Here is a 21,716-nt window from a genome sequence, read left to right on the forward strand (position 1 = left end):
ATCCAGTTTCAGGTGATGCAGTCCCATCCTCCCAGATTGCTCTCCTCAATTTGCTGTTTATATTTTTGGGGCTGAAGCTGCAGTGGTGCCCTTGGTTCTCAGGCTGGAAAAGGGTTGTTGTGTCTGACTGAGCTGTGAGGAGAATTGCTGACACTTTATGTGAAATTCAGAGTCACACACATCAAAGGCAATGAAGAATCTGGGAAATATAAAAGCTGAAACTTAAGGCATCAACTCCACCACCTCCCCAGGCAGGCCATTCCCATACTTTATCACCCTTTCCATAAAAAGCTTTTTCTTTATATCAAACCTAGATTTCCCTTGGCACAGCTTCAGACCTTGTCCTCTCCTGTCTGTGGCTGCCTGCAGAAGGAGACTGACCCCACCTGAGCACAACTCTCAGGGTGACAAACCAAACCTTCTGACAGACAGACACACGCTCCCAGCGCGGTGTCATCTGCCAATTCACCAGTGAAACACTCGATCCCCTCAGATCAATAAAAATATTGATCAGGTATGATGCCTTGGAGTGGCTCCCTAGAGCAGAGGTTGGGCAAGATTCAGAGAATAAAAGTGGGGATTTGTTAAAGGCCTTCAGCAGGGACACCTTGGGCAGTCAAAGCCTGCCAGAGGCTGCACCCAGGATGGACAATGGTCATGAGTTCTTCACACAATTATAAATTAGGTCTATTTACATATCAGGGGTTAATTCCCCTATTACAGCTTCAGGTAATGAAGTCATTTACCCCCAGTTTGCTCCCCCCCAACTCACTTTTGTTTATACCTTTTGGAGACAGTGAGGTGACCTTGATTCCCAGGCCTAGAGAGGAATTTTGTCTGAATAAAATGTGAGAACAGCAGCTGCCAGGCTATGGAGTTTTAGAGTTACACACTAAAGCACTACAAGATCTGGAAAATATAAAACCTAAATCCTAAGGCATCAGGTAGACTGACAGGAAAAAAATGACCCCAAAGCAGGTAAGGAAGAGATTCTGATTAAAACAGGTTCAATCTTTGACAGGATCTATTGGATTATCCAAACAAGCAGAACAAGAGTCACCAGAACTCCTGCAGAAGCTCCCAGATAGTGAGGGAAGGCAATTCCTTCACTAGAGAAAGCTCCAAGCAGACAGAAAGGATCCCCCAAATGTAAAATACCAAATTAGTCTAACAGAAGATCATTAATTCCTCTGCCTTCCTCTAGAGAGACATCTAGATAACTTTTTTTCTCCAAAAATCACAGTGGGTGAAGTCAGCACTCAGATATCAGCAGGCCTAGGTTGCAACCAAGGGTTTCACCTCCAGGTTTTAGAAGCTTTTGGCTACTCAGTCCTGAATGTAAACTCTTTAAAATGTTGTAAAGGTCTAGAGTGACAATCTCAGCTCTTACTGCCCCTACTTGCAGAGTTACAAAATTCCATCAGCAGAACAACCCAGGGGATGTTTCTCACCTGCACCTCTGCCTCCTTACAGTTTTATTTTATTATTTAATAATGTAACACACTTCACAATTTAATATCCTTAAACTGGTGATCTAGCAAAAGTGAAAAAGAAAACATTGCTCCTGCTCTGAAAAGAGATGCAAAATAACTTCAAACACACAATGTAGGATTCAACCATTAACAAAATGGGAAAAAAAAGATCAAGAAGTGTTAGGACTGGTTCTTTTTGTGTCCAAAATGCTTTCATTATTCCTGAATTTCTGTAGAAGATTTTCTATATTTTACTTAACAGCTACCTGAGTAGACAAGGGATATTTAGGAGAAATCAGGTCAAGTTTTCCTTGGTTTCTCTTACCTGAGCACCCTGGCCTTTGGAATGGGTCCCTTCCCAGGGCAGAGGATGGATGAGATGGGCTTTAAGGTCCCTCCCAACCCAAACCATCCCAGGACTCTACAGTTCTATCACTCCCACAAATGTTCTGATGGCACCTCATGGAAAAGGTTCACTGAGGGAAATGGGGGCATTTTTCAAACAGCATAAAAAGTTTCTTTAGCACCTCTTGGAGTGTGAAACTCCCAAGGCCTTTAAAAAGCCAAATCACACAGGAAAAAAAAAAACCCTTATGAAACAACAACTGCTTAATAAAACTCAACAATAGACTAGGCAGAAGAAAATCCCCCATCCAGATGAGGCTATAAATTACATTTCTGGAATTTATCCAGCACATGGGAGTTCAGGTTCCTATTCCTGGCAGGAGCAGCTCCAGAGGTCAGGGCTGGGTTCCTGTTTCAGCAGCTGGTACCTTCCAACAGCAGCTCTCCCATCCTGGTCACTCTATTAACACTAATAAATAGATCAAATTACCACTGCACTGCTGCATTATTAACTGGAGAACATTTGCTGGCTCAAAATGGATTTTTAGTGTCATCACAAATGTAAAAGTGTCCACCCATCCATCCTTACCCCTCAGGTAGAGGAAGTTCTGACTTGAAAGAGCATTCTGGATATGAAATCTAATTTTTGGTTGGCACAGAGACATTGTTCTTACAATCATGATGAGGCAGCACAGATTTACAGAGCACTGCCCTAAATGCACCATTCCCAGGTAACCCTGACTTCTCAGAACTCTGCAGGTAAGACCAAAACAGGGAAAAAAGCCAAAAACCCCAAACAACAAAATAAAAAAAGCTCTGTAGCACCACAAATCACCTTTAATTGATGCAGGGCCTCTCCTCACTTCAGGGCACCCACCAGGAATAACTGAGGAATCTAAAATATTTATTGCTGGAGAACTTCAGTTTCTCAGCTCAAATCTGGAGTTCCCTTCTACCTTTTGCAGGTGCAAATAACAAATTCAGCTCAGGTGGGCTGGATGCTCAGTTCCTGGATTTCTGCTCATTCCCATGTCTGTGCAGAACTGGTGGCAGATGACATTTATATACAGGAAACAGATTTTTAAAGTTTAAAGAGTTATGGCACCAACTTTCCCCATCCCTGGCAGTGTCCAAGGCCAGGCTGGACAGGGATTGGAGCTCCCTGGGATAGGGAAGGTGTCCCTGCCTGGCACAGCTTCCCTGGACACCCTGTGCCAGTGTCCCACCACCCTCACAGGGATGAATTTCTTCCCAAAATCCCACCTAAACCTCCCCTCCATCAGCTTTAGGCTATTCCCACTTGTCCCATCACTCCATGGCCTTGGGAAGAGTCTCTCTCTACTTAATTCCTATTAAAGGATCTTGCAAGATCTACAGGACAGGAAATCAAGATAAAACTTCTTAAAATGGAACTTCTAAAAGTCATCTGTGTCCCCAACTCATCACCAAACCACAACAAAAGTCCACAGATCTGGCAGAGAAGACAAATTTTCTATTTCATCTGCTGTTGAAAAATAACAGGAATCACAATTAGTCCTATTAAAGCAAGACCCCAAATGTTCAAATTATGGAACGACCAGAGGGGGGGAAAAAAAAAAATACAAACCAAAAACTGAAGCTGGAGAGGAGATTTCCAGCATGGATCCCCTTCCCCCCCAAACAACACCCAAAACACCCACCCACCATGCCAAAGGTTAAGTCATTTAGTCAAGTTCAAAGATCTTCAAAGAGTTCTTAGATCCAGATAAGCCCATATGTTCCCAAAATTCTGTGAAAAGCCATTACTTTCCAATCTGCTTTTCATGTCCTAAGTTGCAGAACACACAGATGCTTGGCATCACTCAGGATCCCTAAATTCTCACACCAGATAATCAAGGCTCACCAATAACTTCCCTATCTCAAACCCTAAGAAATGGCTTTATTCCATCAACACTCGGGCCGCTTGTAAAAATTGAAAGTCTCCATAAAAGCCCATTCAGTTACTGCACAATAAGTGTTAATTTGCTAATTTCTTCACAGGTAATCAATTAAAATGTAAAATATTGGATAAAATTAGTTGCACTAAATTTAACAGCTGCTCCATAAGCATAATTAGTTTCACAAGGGCCATATGTATTCTGAGCAGAGACAGAGTTGAAACAAATAAGCGGATTTTAAAACAAGTTTGAGGAAATCTGCATTTAATTAGCAGGTGGGCACTACAACTGCATAATGTTTTTATACATTTATATTTATGAAGTGACAGAAGATCTAAAGGCTTTTTAAAATGGCGTTTATTGTTTGAATGGGAACTGTTTTGCTGCATGCTAAAGTGATTTAAATCCTTATAGCCCCGCTTTGAAAAAATCATAAATGGTGAAAGAAAACATGTGGAAAACTGTAAAACTAGAAAGAATTTGCGACAAAAAGCAGAGCCACATACCATAACCAAAAGGAAACTACACTTAATTAAATGTACACTACATCTGGAATATCAGCCTAATAAAACGTGCAACTATTAATTCTCATTGTTCTAGAGGAAATGAGGTCAGTGGCGTTTAGTATTTCCCCAATTATATTGCACTAAAGCACTGAACTCTATCTTAGAGGTCCAATCTAATCTCTTCAAAAGGTTACAACTGCAAAAGAGAGACTTTCTTAAATGGAAAGAGGAATTAAGAGCCCAAAACCAAGACAGGGTTTGTTTTATTCCCTTTGAGCCCTTCCAGGGAAGCTCAGTTTTTGCAAAAATAATCTGGTTTTTTGGCAAACAGCAACCCGGTGCCGAGATGTCAACTTCTCCCCTGGAATTCTTCTAAACATCTCTCACCTGACACAAGCTTTATTAGATTATTTTTAGCTCAATGGCCACAAACAAAAGCCAACAAATTCAGGGCTCTTTAATAGTTCAGCCATAAATCCAAGGGCTGGGCCAGAACAATGGAACAACTGCGCTGCATCAAGCCTGGATGCTCAGATTGGTAATAAAGCCAGAGTGCAAACACACAAGTAATTGCAGCAAAATGCCATGTTCTCTTTCAAAGCATATTAAGAGAAAGTTCCTTGTTTAACTCAACTTCACCACCAGGAAAAAAAAAATTAATAAAAAAATCATGGTATGAGTTATTGGAAAGGTAAAATAATTTCAGGTATCAATTGCAGTCATTCAGGCTGCAGAAATTATTAAATATGTATATATAATGGAAATTTAGCTGACTCTATAAAACATTTCAGGTCATTATTAGTTTGCAATTTTAAAATGCATGTCTTTCAGTAAGTTAAATAGAGATAATATGTACAATAATACTACTTTTTTTGAATTTACTGCTCAATATAAGGTGAGTGATAACAAAACTAGGCAGCAGCAGAGTCAGAGTTTAAACCTGAAATGAGATTGATGCTAAGAGGAAAAAGTTGTTTCGAAGCAGCAGTTTGGGCAGTGGCTAAGTGACAAAACATATTTCAGAATAAGGGAATGTTTGAGATTTAAAAAATTATCATCCACAGAGCCAGAGCAAAGCAGGATGAAATTAAAACAAGAACTGGGACAACCAAGAACTTTTTTGGAGATGATGAAAAATGTCTTTCCTCCAGAAATGAACCATTTAAATTCCCATTCTGCCCATTTTGTCCTGCCTGCAGTGACAGTTCTGGGATTTGGTTGGGAGAGGAAGGAATTCCCTCTGTGTGGCCAATGATGCCAAATGCAGAGCTGAGGAAATGGCTCCAACCCAGCCCAGCAATTCTCCACTTTTCAACGATGGTAATTCCATAATCAAACGTTTGAGGAGGCAAAATTCCCATAACTGCAATTTTTCAGAGCTGTAGTTCCTGGAAAGGCAGCATGGAGAGCACGGGAACACAGCTGGAGAGAAGAACCCATGGATGAAACACCCTGGAGTTCTAAAGCAGTTGGTTTGACACAACTCCAGACTCCTGGAGAACCTCCTGCTCTGGATTCTGAGGGGGATGAAGGTGCCTCCTCTGCCCCAATGCAGGTTGGTAGGATTGTAGGATAATCAAGGATTATCAAGAAGATAATCAAGGATAATCAAGAAGACTCCACACACATCATGGCTCGGCTCAGCGTGTCGCGGTCACCACTGAGGTGCAGGAAAACCCAGGGGAGATCGACAGCTGGGAGGAGAAATGACCCCAAACACATCAAATTCCTCCAACTGGGCCTCAAATTCCTCCAACTGGGCCTCAAATTCCTCCAACTGNGGGTTTTTTTGCAGTTGCTGAGAGCAGGTGGTGTCCTGGTGTGTAAGCTGATTTCAAATATCTGTTTAGGTAATTTCCTTCAGCTGTCTAATATCAATTTGGGGACGTAAGGACACACAAATATTACAGAGTCTTTAAGATGGGGCCTCAATCCCAGAGGTTTTATGATCCCAAAACCTGAAATATTTGCTTTGTCCCAGCCAGCCAGAGGAGCAGTGTTTACCTGTAATTAATCTGAGCTGAAGGCACGGGGGAAGTGGAAAATCTCAACCTGAAAATCTCTCCTGTCTGTCCCTTAACATTTTACCATAATATCAGAGGTGTTGTCAAATTTACAACAAATAATTACCTGGGTCGTGATTCCATCTGGAAAATGGATTGGAGCCTTTTCCATGGCTCTGGGATCCATCCAGGGCAGATGCAGAGTGACTAAAGCCTGCACGAGGCAGAAAGGAATAATTTGGGGTGTTTGTCCAGAGTCCTGGAAGAAAGCTACACCTTTATTTTTTCCCAAATAGATTCCAGCTGTATGGAGAATGGAATAACTACACGTGTTTGTAGGAATTAATTACCAGGTCTGATGGATCTGCTTGCTAAGAGAATGTGGTACTCCTTTGTTCCCATAGAATTCAAGTTTTCCTGTTTTTTTTTATTTTTTAAATGTCTTTCCTCCAGGATTGCAACATTTAAACTTTCATTCAATCCATTTTTTTCCTGTTTTTTTTCCTCAGCCTGAGCAGTTCTGGGATTTGCTTGGGAGAAGAAGGAATTCCCTTGCTGGAATCTTTGTGTGCCAGATCAACAACTGTTTTTCTTTTCCCTCACCTCATGCTTTAAACTTTTTGCGTGACCAGAAGACAAGTTGGGGATTCTCAACTCAATTGAGCCTTTTTTTTGTTTTGTTTTCAGATTATTGGAATATTTATTTCCCTTATCAACCTTAACTTTGTTTTTTTTATGGAAGTTTCTACCTAATGTCCCTGCAGCTGGGTACTGCACACATTTTTTTAGGTTCATGTGGGGTTTTTGCCCTTGAACTCCAAGACTGCTTTGAATGAGGACAAGGAATGGGAGGGACTTTGGGTGTTTTTATTTAACAGGACAATGTCCCAATATCTGTATTAACTTCTGTGTCTTTATTATTTAATTCCCTAAAGAATATCAGAATTAAAATCCAGATTTTTCTGCTCAGTCATGACATGACTACAGGAATGTGGGGTTAGAAAAAAGCCCTGCTTTGGGATACACCTGAAAAGATGGGAGGGAAATTCATGTCAGGTAAAACCAGATGGGTTCTTATCTGATGATCTTAATCTGAGATTAAATTTTAGGAAGGAGTTTTTATGCAGATTGACATGGAAATAAACAGTTTATCTCCCTGCTTGGATGACAGCAGTTGAACCCATGATTTACCTCTCAGGTTACACTCAGTAAAGTCTAATTTTGGTTTTAATTTGGCCTGAGGTGTTGGTTGAGGTTGCAGCTGGCAGGGCTTGGTTGGCTTTTCCCCATCGCCCGTTCCCCAGGCAAGGAATTGTGCCTGAATTCCATGGGAAGCACGTTCTGATCCCGGGCCTGAGGGGGGTTTGGGGCGGGGTCTGGGTGTGTTTTGGGGCGGGGCCTGGGGGGGGTTTGGGGCGGGGCCTGGGGGGGGTTTGGGGCGGGGCCTGGGGGCTGTCTCTTATCCCCCTTTAGGTGTGTCCCCAAACCCCCCTCAGGCCCGGGATCAGAACGTGCTTCCCATGGAATTCAGGCACAATTCCTTGCCTGGGGAACGGGCGATGGGGAAAAGCCAACCAAGCCCTGCCAGCTGCAACCTCAACCAACACCTCAGGCCAAATTAAAACCAAAATTAGACTTTACTGAGTGTAACCTGAGAGGTAAATCATGGGTTCAACTGCTGTCATCCAAGCAGGGAGATAAACTGTTTATTTCCATGTCAATCTGCATAAAAACTCCTTCCTAAAATTTAATCTCAGATTAAGATCATCAGATAAGAACCCATCTGGTTTTACCTGACATGAATTTCCCTCCCATCTTTTCAGGTGTATCCCAAAGCAGGGCTTTTTTCTAACCCCACATTCCTGTAGTCATGTCATGACTGAGCAGAAAAATCTGGATTTTAATTCTGATATTCTTTAGGGAATTAAATAATAAAGACACAGAAGTTAATACAGATATTGGGACATTGTCCTGTTAAATAAAAACACCCAAAGTCCCTCCCATTCCTTGTCCTCATTCAAAGCAGTCTTGGAGTTCAAGGGCAAAAACCCCACATGAACCTAAAAAAATGTGTGCAGTACCCAGCTGCAGGGACATTAGGTAGAAACTTCCATAAAAAAAACAAAGTTAAGGTTGATAAGGGAAATAAATATTCCAATAATCTGAAAACAAAACAAAAAAAAGGCTCAATTGAGTTGAGAATCCCCAACTTGTCTTCTGGTCACGCAAAAAGTTTAAAGCATGAGGTGAGGGAAAAGAAAAACAGTTGTTGATCTGGCACACAAAGATTCCAGCAAGGGAATTCCTTCTTCTCCCAAGCAAATCCCAGAACTGCTCAGGCTGAGGAAAAAAAACAGGAAAAAAATGGATTGAATGAAAGTTTAAATGTTGCAATCCTGGAGGAAAGACATTTAAAAAATAAAAAAAAACAGGAAAACTTGAATTCTATGGGAACAAAGGAGTACCACATTCTCTTAGCAAGCAGATCCATCAGACCTGGTAATTAATTCCTACAAACACGTGTAGTTATTCCATTCTCCATACAGCTGGAATCTATTTGGGAAAAAATAAAGGTGTAGCTTTCTTCCAGGACTCTGGACAAACACCCCAAATTATTCCTTTCTGCCTCGTGCAGGCTTTAGTCACTCTGCATCTGCCCTGGATGGATCCCAGAGCCATGGAAAAGGCTCCAATCCATTTTCCAGATGGAATCACGACCCAGGTAATTATTTGTTGTAAATTTGACAACACCTCTGATATTATGGTAAAATGTTAAGGGACAGACAGGAGAGATTTTCAGGTTGAGATTTTCCACTTCCCCCGTGCCTTCAGCTCAGATTAATTACAGGTAAACACTGCTCCTCTGGCTGGCTGGGACAAAGCAAATATTTCAGGTTTTGGGATCATAAAACCTCTGGGATTGAGGCCCCATCTTAAAGACTCTGTAATATTTGTGTGTCCTTACGTCCCCAAATTGATATTAGACAGCTGAAGGAAATTACCTAAACAGATATTTGAAATCAGCTTACACACCAGGACACCACCTGCTCTCAGCAACTGCAAAAAAACCCCAAAAAATCCCAATTTAGGTGATGCAGCACCAGCACTGGCAAGTGAGATCTCAAAGTGGCACCAGCAAAGCACCAAAATTGAAACAACTGGGGGAAAAAAATCTGAATATTCCTCATTCTTCAACACTGCAAACATCATTTAAAAGCAAAAAAAAATAAAATAAAATCTCTTTAAAGAGAGGATGAAGGCATTGCCTAGAAATAAACACCTAATTTGGAATATTGAGACTGACTGGATTCATAATGACCATGAACAATATGCTGCAAATAACACCTGGATGAAAAGCTGTGTCTCTACTTTTTCCTGAGTAAAACAAATGAACCCATCCTCTGTGCTCACAATTTTTTAAAAAGGCAATTTTTTTTGTCTTTAATTCAGTGACAACCAGACAGGTTGAGGTTTAAACTTTATGAGATGTAAAAAATTTAAAGTATTCCACCTGTACTTTTTACCACCATATGTTTATTAAGAGTATAGAAAAATTTTTTAGAATATTTCATTTTCCCAAGATAAAAACAAAATCATTTTTTTAATGAAAACTGCTCCAAAAATGAACCCATGAAAAGGCTTCAGAAATACACAAGGAAAGCAAAAATATTTCACACCATCCACTCAAAATCTTTTGGAGGGACAAGAAACCAAGAGTTTGGATACTTTGTGTCCATTTTTCCAGGGCACAGGGATAACTTTCTCATTTCTGTGCACATTGGATGCATCTCCCTTTAAATATTTTAAATGTAACAAACACAGAAGGGAGAGGAAAGCAGGGGCTGTTTTTAATATTCTGGATGGAAAGTGAACAGTTCCATTCCTGCTGAAGACCATGGAGCTGCCACCCCAAAATCTCCTTTACTGGAGACCTTTATCAGCCCCAAAAATCTCCTTTATTGGGAGTTACCACCTCTAACCCTGTCCTGTCCCTCCCAAAGCCCCATTCTTACAGCTAATTAAAAACTCCAGGGAAGAAATTCTGAGTATTTCATTTACTACTCTAAAAATTAATGTTTTCCTCATGGAATATGAAATAAGTTACATAAAATATTGTCAAATAAATCAGACCAGAAAGAGAGAAACAACAAAATCCAGATTGTTTAAAAAAAAATGCATAAAGCAACAGAAATATTTAATTATTGCATTTCAATATGTGTTCTGACTGATCAGCTGATGATGCTGAGCACAAACTGCTGGGTGTCAGTGCTAATTTAAATGGGGAATAAAGGTGAATTACGATGTGAGTTCTACAGACCTAGGCTTTGTTTTAAAAAAAGGGTCTCGTGGAACTTTCTTCTAAGCTCTGCTTTTTGTTTTAAACACAAAAGAACCTCCCAAAGGCACAGCTAACCCAGGGAACAGTGACAGGTTCCTGATTCTACAGCAGCAGCTCCCATGGACCTCACTCACCTCCATTTCCAGACCTGAAGGAAAGAATTAAAACAAAAACTGAATTATTTCCATCACTGAGATGGAAATCACCATTATCTAAACCAGGCAGTTGAAGAATTCCAAGAATAAACCTGTACCTGTTGTGTCACTCAAAACCTTCCACAAATTCCATCCCCACAACTCTGGGAAGACTCACAGCACACCAAGGTGTTAATTAACACCATCAGCACCATCCTGGGGATGTTGGAAGGGAGGGAATAGGAATATGAAGGGATTTTAGAACTGAAATGTGTAATTTATATTGAGTTAATAATGTACTAACCAAGGGATTTTTGTCTGATGCCCCTCCAGGAGTTACTGATGTCCTCAGGTGTTACAGCTGTGATCTAAAAATCACCTTTAGAGAAGTCTCACAATTAAACCAGTTTTTAAAAAATTGAGACTACTCTGGATTTTCCTTAAGGACTTGTTTTTATTTTAGTTTACACTGCCACAATTGATTTCCTTTAATCCCATTTTCTGCTATCTAAACCAATATCTGCTATCTGAACCAATATCTCACGACTAAATGACATTTTGCTTGGTTTTTTTAATGACTAACTCTTTTAAACACCAAGTCCAATAATTGTTTGGGTTCTGCATTGATATGAAATTCCTCAAGCCCTGTTTGAAATTGTTTGAAATGCTGACCTTTCTTTTCTGGGCTGGGATTTGCTGCCCTGAGCTGCAGGAGTGGCTCCTGTAGCTCACAGCGCCCTGCAGATGGTTGTGATTACCCCCAGAGAACCTTCCCAGCCTCAGGAAAGCTCCTGATGGGATGTCACCTTCAACCTGAAGGAGATGAGCAGATAAAACCCCTCCATCCTGGTTCCACCATCTCCAGACAGGGAACCTGGGGAGCCACAACATTTCCTGTGAAATTCCCGGTGGCTGCGCTGACCCAACGCGGAGGTTTGGGATTATTCCCGCTGCTGGGAGATGTCCTGGGATATCAGAGCTGTCAACAGCTTGGAAATGGATGCTCCAAGCTCCCCCTCAGTGGGAACCAGCAGGATTTGCCTGCTCCTGGCTCCTTCTCTCAATGCTCAGTGCCTGACTTCTCAGAGATGCCCTGCAAAGCCCCGCAGCTCATCCCGGGGTAGGAACTTCCACTCGGGAATCACTCGGGAGCTGCTGGTGGTGAAATTCTGGGAGCTGCTCAAGGGAAGAAATATCTGAAGAAAGGTGCAGCAGCTGAACATGTGGCACTGCACTGAGGCTGCTAAAAGGGTCTCTGGGAAGAAGGTTTGCATTCCTGGGAAGTTAATGTGCCGTAAGAACGGCCGGCGATGAAAGCGCGCCCGGCCCGACGGAAATCCAAACACAGCCACAGCCACAATTATTTTACTAATTGCTAATGAATACAGTCAAGTGGCTTCAAAAAGCCAAACTTTGCTTGGACTACTTCAGGTTTTGACCTCTGCAGGAGCAAATGCATTTCAAACTGGAGCCCACCAAAACTGATTAACGGCGCCAGCCAAGGCCAGCACGGAGCGGGAGCTTTTTTCCATCTATCACATGGCCCCAAGGATAGTTAAATGAACCTTAAAATGGCTACAAACAGCTCAATGACTACACAGAGTCCTGCCAATTAGAAATAATTAGGCAGTCATTTTGGTGGTAAGTCTTTTTAAGTGCATACATAATGATGCAATGATGCTTATTAGCGAGCTCATACGAGCTCTGCTCAAACAGCCTGGAATAATTATGCAACTATCACAAAGCCTTGCACATCTCTGTACTTCACCTTAATGCATTTAAAAATCCACTTCATTACCTCCAGTAATTAATCCTCCATTAATTGCAGGAAAAGCCCAGTTTACCGTGCTTCGTTTCTAATTATCTTATAAATAGTTATGGTTCTAATTAATGTGTTCATTAAGCTGAATATCTTTCTCAAAGCCATGCTCAGAGCAAAGGTTCTGCTTTTGAGAGAAAAAGCCTCACTAGCCATAAGGTGAGGCCATTTTGGTTGTATTTGCTTTTATTTTAGTATATTCAACCTCCTAATTGGCATTTAAAATCTAATTTGGAAGAACTTCAAGAAGACTATATAGGAGAAAAATAGGAGAAGCCTTTGCTTTTTTTTTTTAGCCATTCTCCAATCAAGAAGCTCAGAGCTTTAACAGGAAAACTTTTAGCATCTCTTTTTGATATAGACTGGGAACAGATTTTCAGTGCTGTGCCACAGATTAATTTAAATTCTATCACAATTCAGCTTATCCCCACATGTTTCCATAGAAGAGAACCAAAAACCATGGAAGAAGAATAGATAACCTAAAAGTTTATACAGAACTAAAAATAATAAACCCATTCTGCTGGCCTTGCCTTCATTTCTAGGATATAAATCCATGGCACAAAATCACAACCTGAATTTACATCAGTTATTTGAGCTGAGCATGACCTGACACTTTAAATTCATTGAGAAGTTGCCTTCCTAAGAGATATGGATACAATCCAATAAAAAACACAACTGGAGAATATCTCACAATAATACTTATGGATAAGGAAATTCCCTATTGAAACCCATTTCCCAGGATTTGGGGGCTTTGCATGCAAGAATTTCACAGAAAACTTAGACTCAAAATAAAATTCTACAAGAGTACAATCAAAATATTTTAGTTATAGTTCTAATTATGGTATAGCTGCTAAATTTCCATATCTTCCTAGATTTTACTATTTTAAATAGACATTATAGCTCTGACACACCTGTCTTCAGTTACACTGCAAAAACAAATCCAAGTTTTCCCATATTTTTATTAACATCACCCCATATTTAGCATTAAATAATTTGTTCAGAGGGTTACTCACACTCTGTTTTAACAGCAAAAGGACAAGAGCTCTGCACATGCCTGCAATTATCCCATTTCTTTTGGGAACCTTTTCTTCCTAGAACATCCCAGCTCGGGAAAATCTGGAATCACTGAAGTCAAGAGCAGCTTTTGCCATTGCTCTGACAGGGCTGAGGTTTGATGCCAATAAATCTGTGTTAGGAGCAGATGAATTATCAGCTCTACATCTTGCTCTGGAATTTTTGGGAGACTCAATGCTTAGCCTTGGAAACCGGGAAAATCTAAAACTCAGGAGTTTGGATGTGGGAGGAGAAGGAGCAGCACAAAGGACCAAAGGGCAGCCAGGGAGTGGCAGGACAGCAGAGTTTTAATCAGATTAATCCAGCATGAACTCACTCCCAGAGCACACTTTGGGAATGGCACCAACACAGGCTGGGAGCTGCGTGGATCCCACAGGAAAATTGATTTTTATGGGATATTTGTTACAAACCTGCAGTGGTGACACACACACAGCAATGTCCTGCTAAGGAGCAGTGCCTGGAACCCCAGAGAAAACTGAGAGCAAAGGATTCCAGGGCATGGAGGCTGGTTTATAATTATGGAATTGTTTGGGTTGGGAGAGACCTTAAAGCTCATCCCCATCCATGGCAGGGACATCTCCCACTGTCCCAGGGGCTCCAAACCCATCCAGCCTGGCCTTGGGCACTGCCAGGGATCCAGGGATCCACAGCTGCTCTGGGAATTCCATCCCAGCCCCTCCCAGGGAACAATTCCTGCCCAAAATCCCATCCAGCCCTGCCCTCTGGCACTGGGAGCCATTCCCCCCCTTGCTCTATCACTCCACACCCAACCCAACCTTTCCATATCACTTTTTTAGCAGAAATGCACATTTTCTACCTTCATCATTTTAACCACATTCTGATAATGTATGGTTCCCTGCCATACATTATCAGAAATAGAAAGAGTGAAAGATGGGAATAATGAGTAGACTTTTACTACTAAATTGTACTAGTTTGTGTTTTTTCACAGTGGGAAAATCACTCCTAGAAATGAACCCTGGAAAGAGCAACAATTTACAGAGCAAAGAGGTTCTTGGATTACCAGGGCATCCTTAAGACATCTGCTTTTGCAGGGCTGACTCAAGAAACACAAGCTCTGCAGCAAAGAAATAACAGCTCCTATTTCATGGCCAGAGCTTTGGTAGCAGAGAAAAAAGAGAATTAAAAAAAAAAGTTAATATACATAGTGATTTAGAATGCAGACACACTGAAATCAAAAAGGCAATTTCCCACTAAGGGGAGTTGTATTTTTCTTGTCTTCTTGAGTTCCTTTTCCAAACAGAAAACTGAAGCTCTAAAAAAAAACCAACAATCTGCAAAGACACCTTTTTCCAAAGGGAGGAATGAAAGGTTCTAGAGAAATGAGCAGCTCTACTTTAAACACACTGGTTTAGGTAACACCTGAGCTGCACAAAAAACCAACTTTCCATGGAATCAGACTGAGCCCCAGCTCCAAATGAACAGCATTTATGCATTCAGAGCTTTTTTTAAAGCTGCTTTTTTTTGGTTTTATACCAATGAAAGGCATCAAAGCAATTGTCACTCACAGCTCTGTGGCCTTATTGATAACTGGAGGGCCCTCGGCGCTGCCTTGTGAAGTTTAATTTCCCAAAGTGGTCAATTAGGGCTGGGCAATGAGCTCGGCAGTGGTTGGTGCTCCAGGACATCTCCACTGCTCCTGCTCCACCTCTGGGCCTTTCCTGGACAGGCATGTACACAAACTGATCATTCCCCTCGAAAAAAAGTCAGTTATTGCAACAAAAATAAAGATATTTTTAGAGGCTGCTGGTGGTACAAGCTGGAATGCAACAAGATCCCAAATAAAAACTGCAGGGTTGGGTTTATTGGGGGAAAAATAAACATGAGCTGACATTACCATCAGCAGGATCACACTCAGTGATGTCAATTCCACCTTCCTGCCCCAAGCTTTTATTTGAAGTTTCATGAAAGAAATGCTGCAATATCTTAATTAAATCTATTTGCTAATGGACCAAAGGCTTGAAACTTTCCCAGCAGTTAAAAGAGAGAGGAACATGTAATATTTACACTGATTCCTCACATAATTGCACCTGAGTGAGTTAACTTGAGGAACAGGGAGAGGGGAAAAAAATATCCTATGCTGCAGATCAATACTTGAAAGGAAAAGTAACTCCAGTGGCTACAACCAGGCAAAAAAATTAAGCAATCATAAGAATTAATGACAAGAATAAAATTATAGAAGCATGGAATGGCTTGGGCTGGAATTTCAAAAGCAATGTTCTAATTAAACAGCACTGCTTGATTTCTGACAGGACTGTCTGCTTCTCTTTGGAAAATTCCTCCCAAGGAGGCATTTCCAAAGGGTTTTCCTGGATGGAATGTGCCCAGCTCAGGCCATTCCCAGTTCTCCCACAGCAGGAGAAGGGTGCTGGGTGTCCCTGTCCCATCCCCACTGCTCTGAGTCAATCCTGCTGCTCCCACCCAATCCCACTTCCAGCTCCTCCCAGAGGCACAGCAGCTGCAAGGGCAGTGCAGGAGCTTTCCCTTCATCCCTGAACTTCTCCTTTTCCCTGCAACAGCCAAATCAAAACCCCTGAGCCAACACTCAGCCCCATGGCCAGACCTCTGCTCCCACCTGGAGCATCACCAGCTTCACTCCCACAGCTGCATCACCCTGAAATTCACCTTTTCTTCTCAACACCCCTAAAATCAGCCTTCTAACCCCACACAACTTCAGTGGATCTTTGCCCACTATTGGAGACATTTCTTTTTTCCATTTTTTTTTTGTCATCAACCTCTTCTCTCCATAAACTCTGCAGCAAAGCCACCAGGCCCATCACAATTTTACTCTTTATTCATTTGCTGTCCACTCAAAACATCCATCCTTTTTAATTTCCTCTGTCCTAAAAAGCTTTCTTTTCCTTTTAGGCCAATGCTGTTTGAGGAAATCCCTCCTGAAGTTTTCATAATGCAGCCCCTGCTCTGTAATCCATGAAAATCTCTCCACCAGCATGTGCTGAGCAGGACAGACAGACACTGAATTATTACAAATCATGTTTTGATCCACTAGTTCTTATCAGCTGTGAGGGCTGATGGGCCAGGTTTTAATGTGGAAAGACTCCAGCACTTTAAACCTGCACTAAAATAATTGTATGGAAAAAAGAAAATTAACTGAGGACCAGTAACAGAAATACAAAAGTATTCAGTGATATCATCTTTTAAAAGTCTTACAAATTGTGCAGTATCAACCCTTCAATAAAATACAGAACAGCAGTTATTTGAAGAAGGTGTTAAAAAAGGAAATCCTCAAAACCCCATAATCAGTGGGGTTTGCTATCAATTATTAATGACCCTTTTCACACTGCACTTGAGGACCCTGTTTTTAACTAGTTTTTAATTAACAAATTAACTGCTGAACACAAAGAATTCTGCCAGGCTGGGAGGGTTGGACCCAGGTTAATTCCAGTTCTCACTGCTGCTTTTGCATCCCTAAAGCCAAGCCTATTCCAAAGCCAAGCCTATCCCAAAGCCAGCCCTAAGCAGCAGCTCCCCTGGCCCTGGATGCAACAACCTGCACACATTGCAATATTCAATTAATTAGACTGGAGAAATGGTAAAGAAATAAGATGTAGAACCTGATCAAACACCTTCAGCCACACTGCCAAGGATCAGCTCTCCAGGTGGGACTGCTTTCCATAAAATCTCTTTTTCCTTCCTCAATATGTATAGATGCACTCGCTGGTTTTGTGTCGATTTTTAAGCTGAAGTGCATTAAAGATATTTTAAGGCAGCAGTTTGCAGTTGAACTTAATGGGAAAAGCCAAAGACATTTGGCAGACAATAAAGCAAACTTGCATATTCACAGACAATTCCAGTGGAATGCTCTGTAATCACGGGATTGGATGAAATCAGGGAATAAAGGTCAACATTTTTTGGTTAATTCTATTTAAAGCTCCGTGAATTAGAAGATTTGTGCTGCAAGTTCCGCTGCAAAGTATTTTATATGTGATTAACTCACAGAACAATCACAGTGGAAACTCTCCCAATATTCCCAGGGCTCCATCCAGCCCAGAATTCTGCGGGAGCCGAGCTCCTGCATGGCACAGCAGCAGAATATTCTAATAAGAACTCTCCTAATCTTCACCCAGCAATAATTTCAAGATGATATTATTATTCTCATTTCCTTGAATAATATCCATACTCCAGGGCCATTTTCCTTCTCATATTCAATATTGGGCATGCTCCTATCAAGATTCCTTTCTTCATATCCTGTCACGGTATCAATCACTGCCTGCTGTCCACTCAATCCACTTTTGATTTATCAGCCGCTGTCTTTCTGGACTCCATAACTCGACCCAAACCATTTTAGCAAGACAGTGACAAATAACACCCAGGATCACATCAACCTGTTCCACTTAGTAAACTAAGGAACAGGAACTGTGACATCCCTCCATAAGTATTCCCTGCTATTCCCCAGCCTGATGTATATTAATGAGGAGCTGCTATTTGAAATGCTCCTTCCACATCAGCATCTAATATGATCAAATTAGGAAATGGGATGATTTATTAAATTCTGTGGAGCTGAAATATTCCTTTCCCAGCTCTGGATGTGTGGTTTGCAGAGAGGGAGCTGTTGCTTCCAATTTTTCCACAGGAGGATGTGCCCGCGCTTCACAGACGAATTATTGGCTTTAAAAAGATTGCGAGGAGGCAAAATGTTATTAAGCAAATGCTCAGTAAAACAAACTAAATCGGTTTTAAAATTCCTAATTTAATGTAAATCTTGGTTGTTTCTGCTGAAATTCAGTTTGTGATCTTATTAAGTCGTATTTGCATTGTACTCCCTCGCTGTAGGACAGCTTGGAATTTATAGCATTACTGGGAAGCTCCACTTTTTTGACTCTAAAAATGCATCTCAAATACAATAGTTATAATAATATGCACAAGTTTTCTTATCTGCTCAAATAAAGTACCAGCAACACTGGGAAGCCCCACTTTTTTCACCCTAAAACAGCATCTAAAATAAAATAGTCAACACACAAGTTTCTTTAGCTTCTCAAATCAAACACAACCATTACAGGGAAACTCTGCTTTTTTTACTCTGAAAATGCATCTAAAATAAAATAATCATGATTTCCACAAATTTTCTTATCTTCTCCAATAAAGTACAAGAAATCAGTTTAGGTTACAAACAACACCTATTTAAAATATCTTACACATGTCATTGTAAAAATCCAACTTTTCAAAGTAAAACTTGATCCAGCTCAGTGTTTTGCACTGTAAATCCCCTGCTCAAATAAAACACCTCTGTTAGAGAAGTCATTAAAAAAATACATTACTTTTAACACCACCTTCACTACCTTGAAAAACAAATTAAAAGCTGGTAGGGGATAGTGGGGAGACAAGATGTTACAGGATACAGAATTTGTGCCACCTGCATGATTTATACCAAGAACAATTCCAGGGATTTAAAGAGACCACATAACAGACCTTAACTTCCCATACAAGGTACTTCTCTAGAGGCAAACCCATAATAAATAAAATAAAAATGCCATTTGCTCAGCTCCTAAAGGGGATAATCCCCTGAAGGTGCAGCAGGAGGGTGACAAACACAGGGCTGATCCTCCCTTTCCAGCTTTTCCTCCCTCCCTGGCATCCCAGAAGTGGGAGATCACCAGGAATATTCCCCTGGATAATCCATTCCTTACCACAGGAACGCAAGGGGCTGCCTGAGTTATTCTGGATCCTTTTAAAAATTATTTAAAAGTGGTTTCTTCAGTATTTACCTTGAAAAAAATCATAGGAAAATAAGTTGTCCCACCCTGAACAAAAATAAAGAATAATTAGGAATTACAGATGGAATCCATGGAAATTCTGTGCCAGAGCTATAAATACACACATTTTCCATGGCAAACACTCACACCTGTCCCAGGTGGTGCACAGGCAGAGATGGGGAACCCTCAGTCCTAAATCACCTTTTCCCACTATTTTTATTTTTAGGTTTATTTTTCCTACCTCTCCATCCCATTCCCTCTCTCCCCCACAATCTCTTTTCCAGCCTGAGGAATCCTAAAGTCCTTGGAAAGCTGGTGAGCCTTTGGGTTGAGTGATTTTGAGGCAGAAAAGGGATTATTTGGCATCACTGCAAGAGCTCAGCACTGACAACCAGGGCAAGCACAGGCCTGGAGTAGCAGCTTTGTGCTAAAGCAAGATTTAACTCTCCAAAATCAGATTAATCCACAGCTGCTCAGTGCCACATTACAGCAGACTCAGAAAAAACTGCAATAAACGATGGAATGGGTCCTGTTGGGCTTAATTTTAAGCTTTTAGACTCTTGTGGGATCATTTAGGATGTTTTTTATCAATATTTTCCCTCTGTGGGTGCAAACAGGACCAGCTTTTAAAGGAATGTGCAGCTCTACCCCTGCAGTGCTCACACTTGATACATGAAATATCTGATACACGAAATATCTGATACACAGTATTTTCTGTACTGTTACATGGCAGTAACCATGTTTTTCAAGTTTCTAGGTGCTTAATTTCCATATATTGGAACCATGATTAAAGTCAAATCCCTTGGAAAAGATGATCACTAAACCATAGCTAGTGAGATCTGCAATTTATATTTATTATATAATAATTTATAGCAATAAAACCATAGCTAATGAGGTCAGCAATTTCTTATATATTGTTTTATTATAATAAAAAAACCATTTTAAATCAGTTTATCACACTTCCTAACACTCAGTATGTGAAAAATCTTCCTTTTTCACCTCATTCTTCTGACATTTCTGTGGGTTCAAACTGATTTTCTTAGCAGAGAAAAGTGGATATTCCCAGGAACAGCTGTACAGCTCTGATGGGAAGGATACTCCAAGAGAGGTCATGCAATTCCTACATTTATTTCTAAATCTAAATAATCAAATTTCTACTACAAAGGCACTGCAGCAATAAAAGGTCCAAGCAACTCTTCCAATGCACAGCTGGGAATAAATCATGACACGACACAAATAACAGAAAGTGGAATATTCACATCTTCCTACAACAATTTTTCACCATTTAGAGGCAACAGTTCTCCTGGTTTGGATATGGAAACCAAAGGTTTAACAAATTCTCAGTGCAGGCACACAAAATCACCTGGCTGAAGATTTTAAGCACTCACCCAAACAGCTTTGATCTGCTTGATCCACTCAATAATTAATTTAAAATCAATAGAAAATGCTAATGGGAAACCTGGTATCAAGGATAAACTTCAGTTAAACCTCTCAATTGAAAAAGACATACAAACACAACTTGAGCACCTTTTAATTAAAGCAGATTTTATAATACCTTTTGCAACTTCTGGTTAAGATTTAAATATTGAAATTATGAAATATTCATCACAAACCAATGCATGCAAACTTCCACTGTAGACATCCTTAAATAGAAATAAACATTTTATATATATATATATATATATATATATAAATTTTTTATTTAAGTATAAAAGATTGCATAACTAAAGACTCATCCTTTGCCAAGAGAAACACAGGTGAGAAAATCAGTTTATTCTGAACTTCAGGGAGCCAATGGTATGTGTGGGAATTATGGAAAGCAGGAACTTAAAAAATCCACAAGACATTTCCAAATGATTCCATGACACCAAGAGATCCTAGTTATGTTTTCTTGCTTGAATCATATGGAAAATAAATATCTTATCTTCAAAATTGTTTCATCAGGGTAACTGCAAGATTTAGTGTGTGGAAAACACTCCAGAGACCCCAAATCAGGAATTTCAAGGGATGTGTGGTTTAAACCATCACCTGCAGCTATTATTTCCATTTATTCCAAGCTCAGTAATTATGTCAGGATTCTCCAGGAATGTTTTTCCAGTAGAAATAACGCTGCTGTTTCCTAGGGGAGACTCTTACCTCCTGGTTCTGCTCTTTGACCTGGATCTCTGGGACCTGTAGGATTTGCCTCTGCCCCTGGAGCGGCTGCGCTTCCTCCTGGAGCCGTAGGAAGAGCTGCTGCTGGATCTGTGTCTGCGCCTGTAACAGAGCCAGGGTCAGGCTGGCACTGCCCCAAAAACCCCAGAACACAGAGACAAACCCCCAAAAATCCCTGAGAAAACAAAGCCAGGGTGAGGCTGGCACTGCCCCCAAAAACAG

The 21,716-nt window shown here is 40.8% G+C and overlaps 1 protein-coding gene and 1 long non-coding RNA gene across 2 annotated transcripts in view; one reads left to right on the plus strand and one right to left on the minus strand.

The window, feature by feature from the left end:
* Positions 1-21,716, minus strand: part of RSRC1 (arginine and serine rich coiled-coil 1) — a 98,390-nt gene that overhangs the window by 73,454 nt on the left and 3,220 nt on the right. Inside the window, exon 4 of the mRNA XM_033516641.1 lies at positions 21,477-21,596. Within this exon, the coding sequence (XP_033372532.1) occupies positions 21,477-21,596 (120 nt within the window). The remainder of the gene's footprint in view (positions 1-21,476; positions 21,597-21,716) is intronic.
* Positions 6,033-7,473, plus strand: LOC117244850. The gene is made up of 2 exons (XR_004498671.1): positions 6,033-6,089; positions 6,752-7,473. It is a non-coding gene; the product is annotated as an uncharacterized LOC117244850 (long non-coding RNA).

Source organism: Parus major, chromosome 9 (assembly GCF_001522545.3).
Source record: "Parus major isolate Abel chromosome 9, Parus_major1.1, whole genome shotgun sequence".
Taxonomy (NCBI): domain Eukaryota; kingdom Metazoa; phylum Chordata; class Aves; order Passeriformes; family Paridae; genus Parus; species Parus major.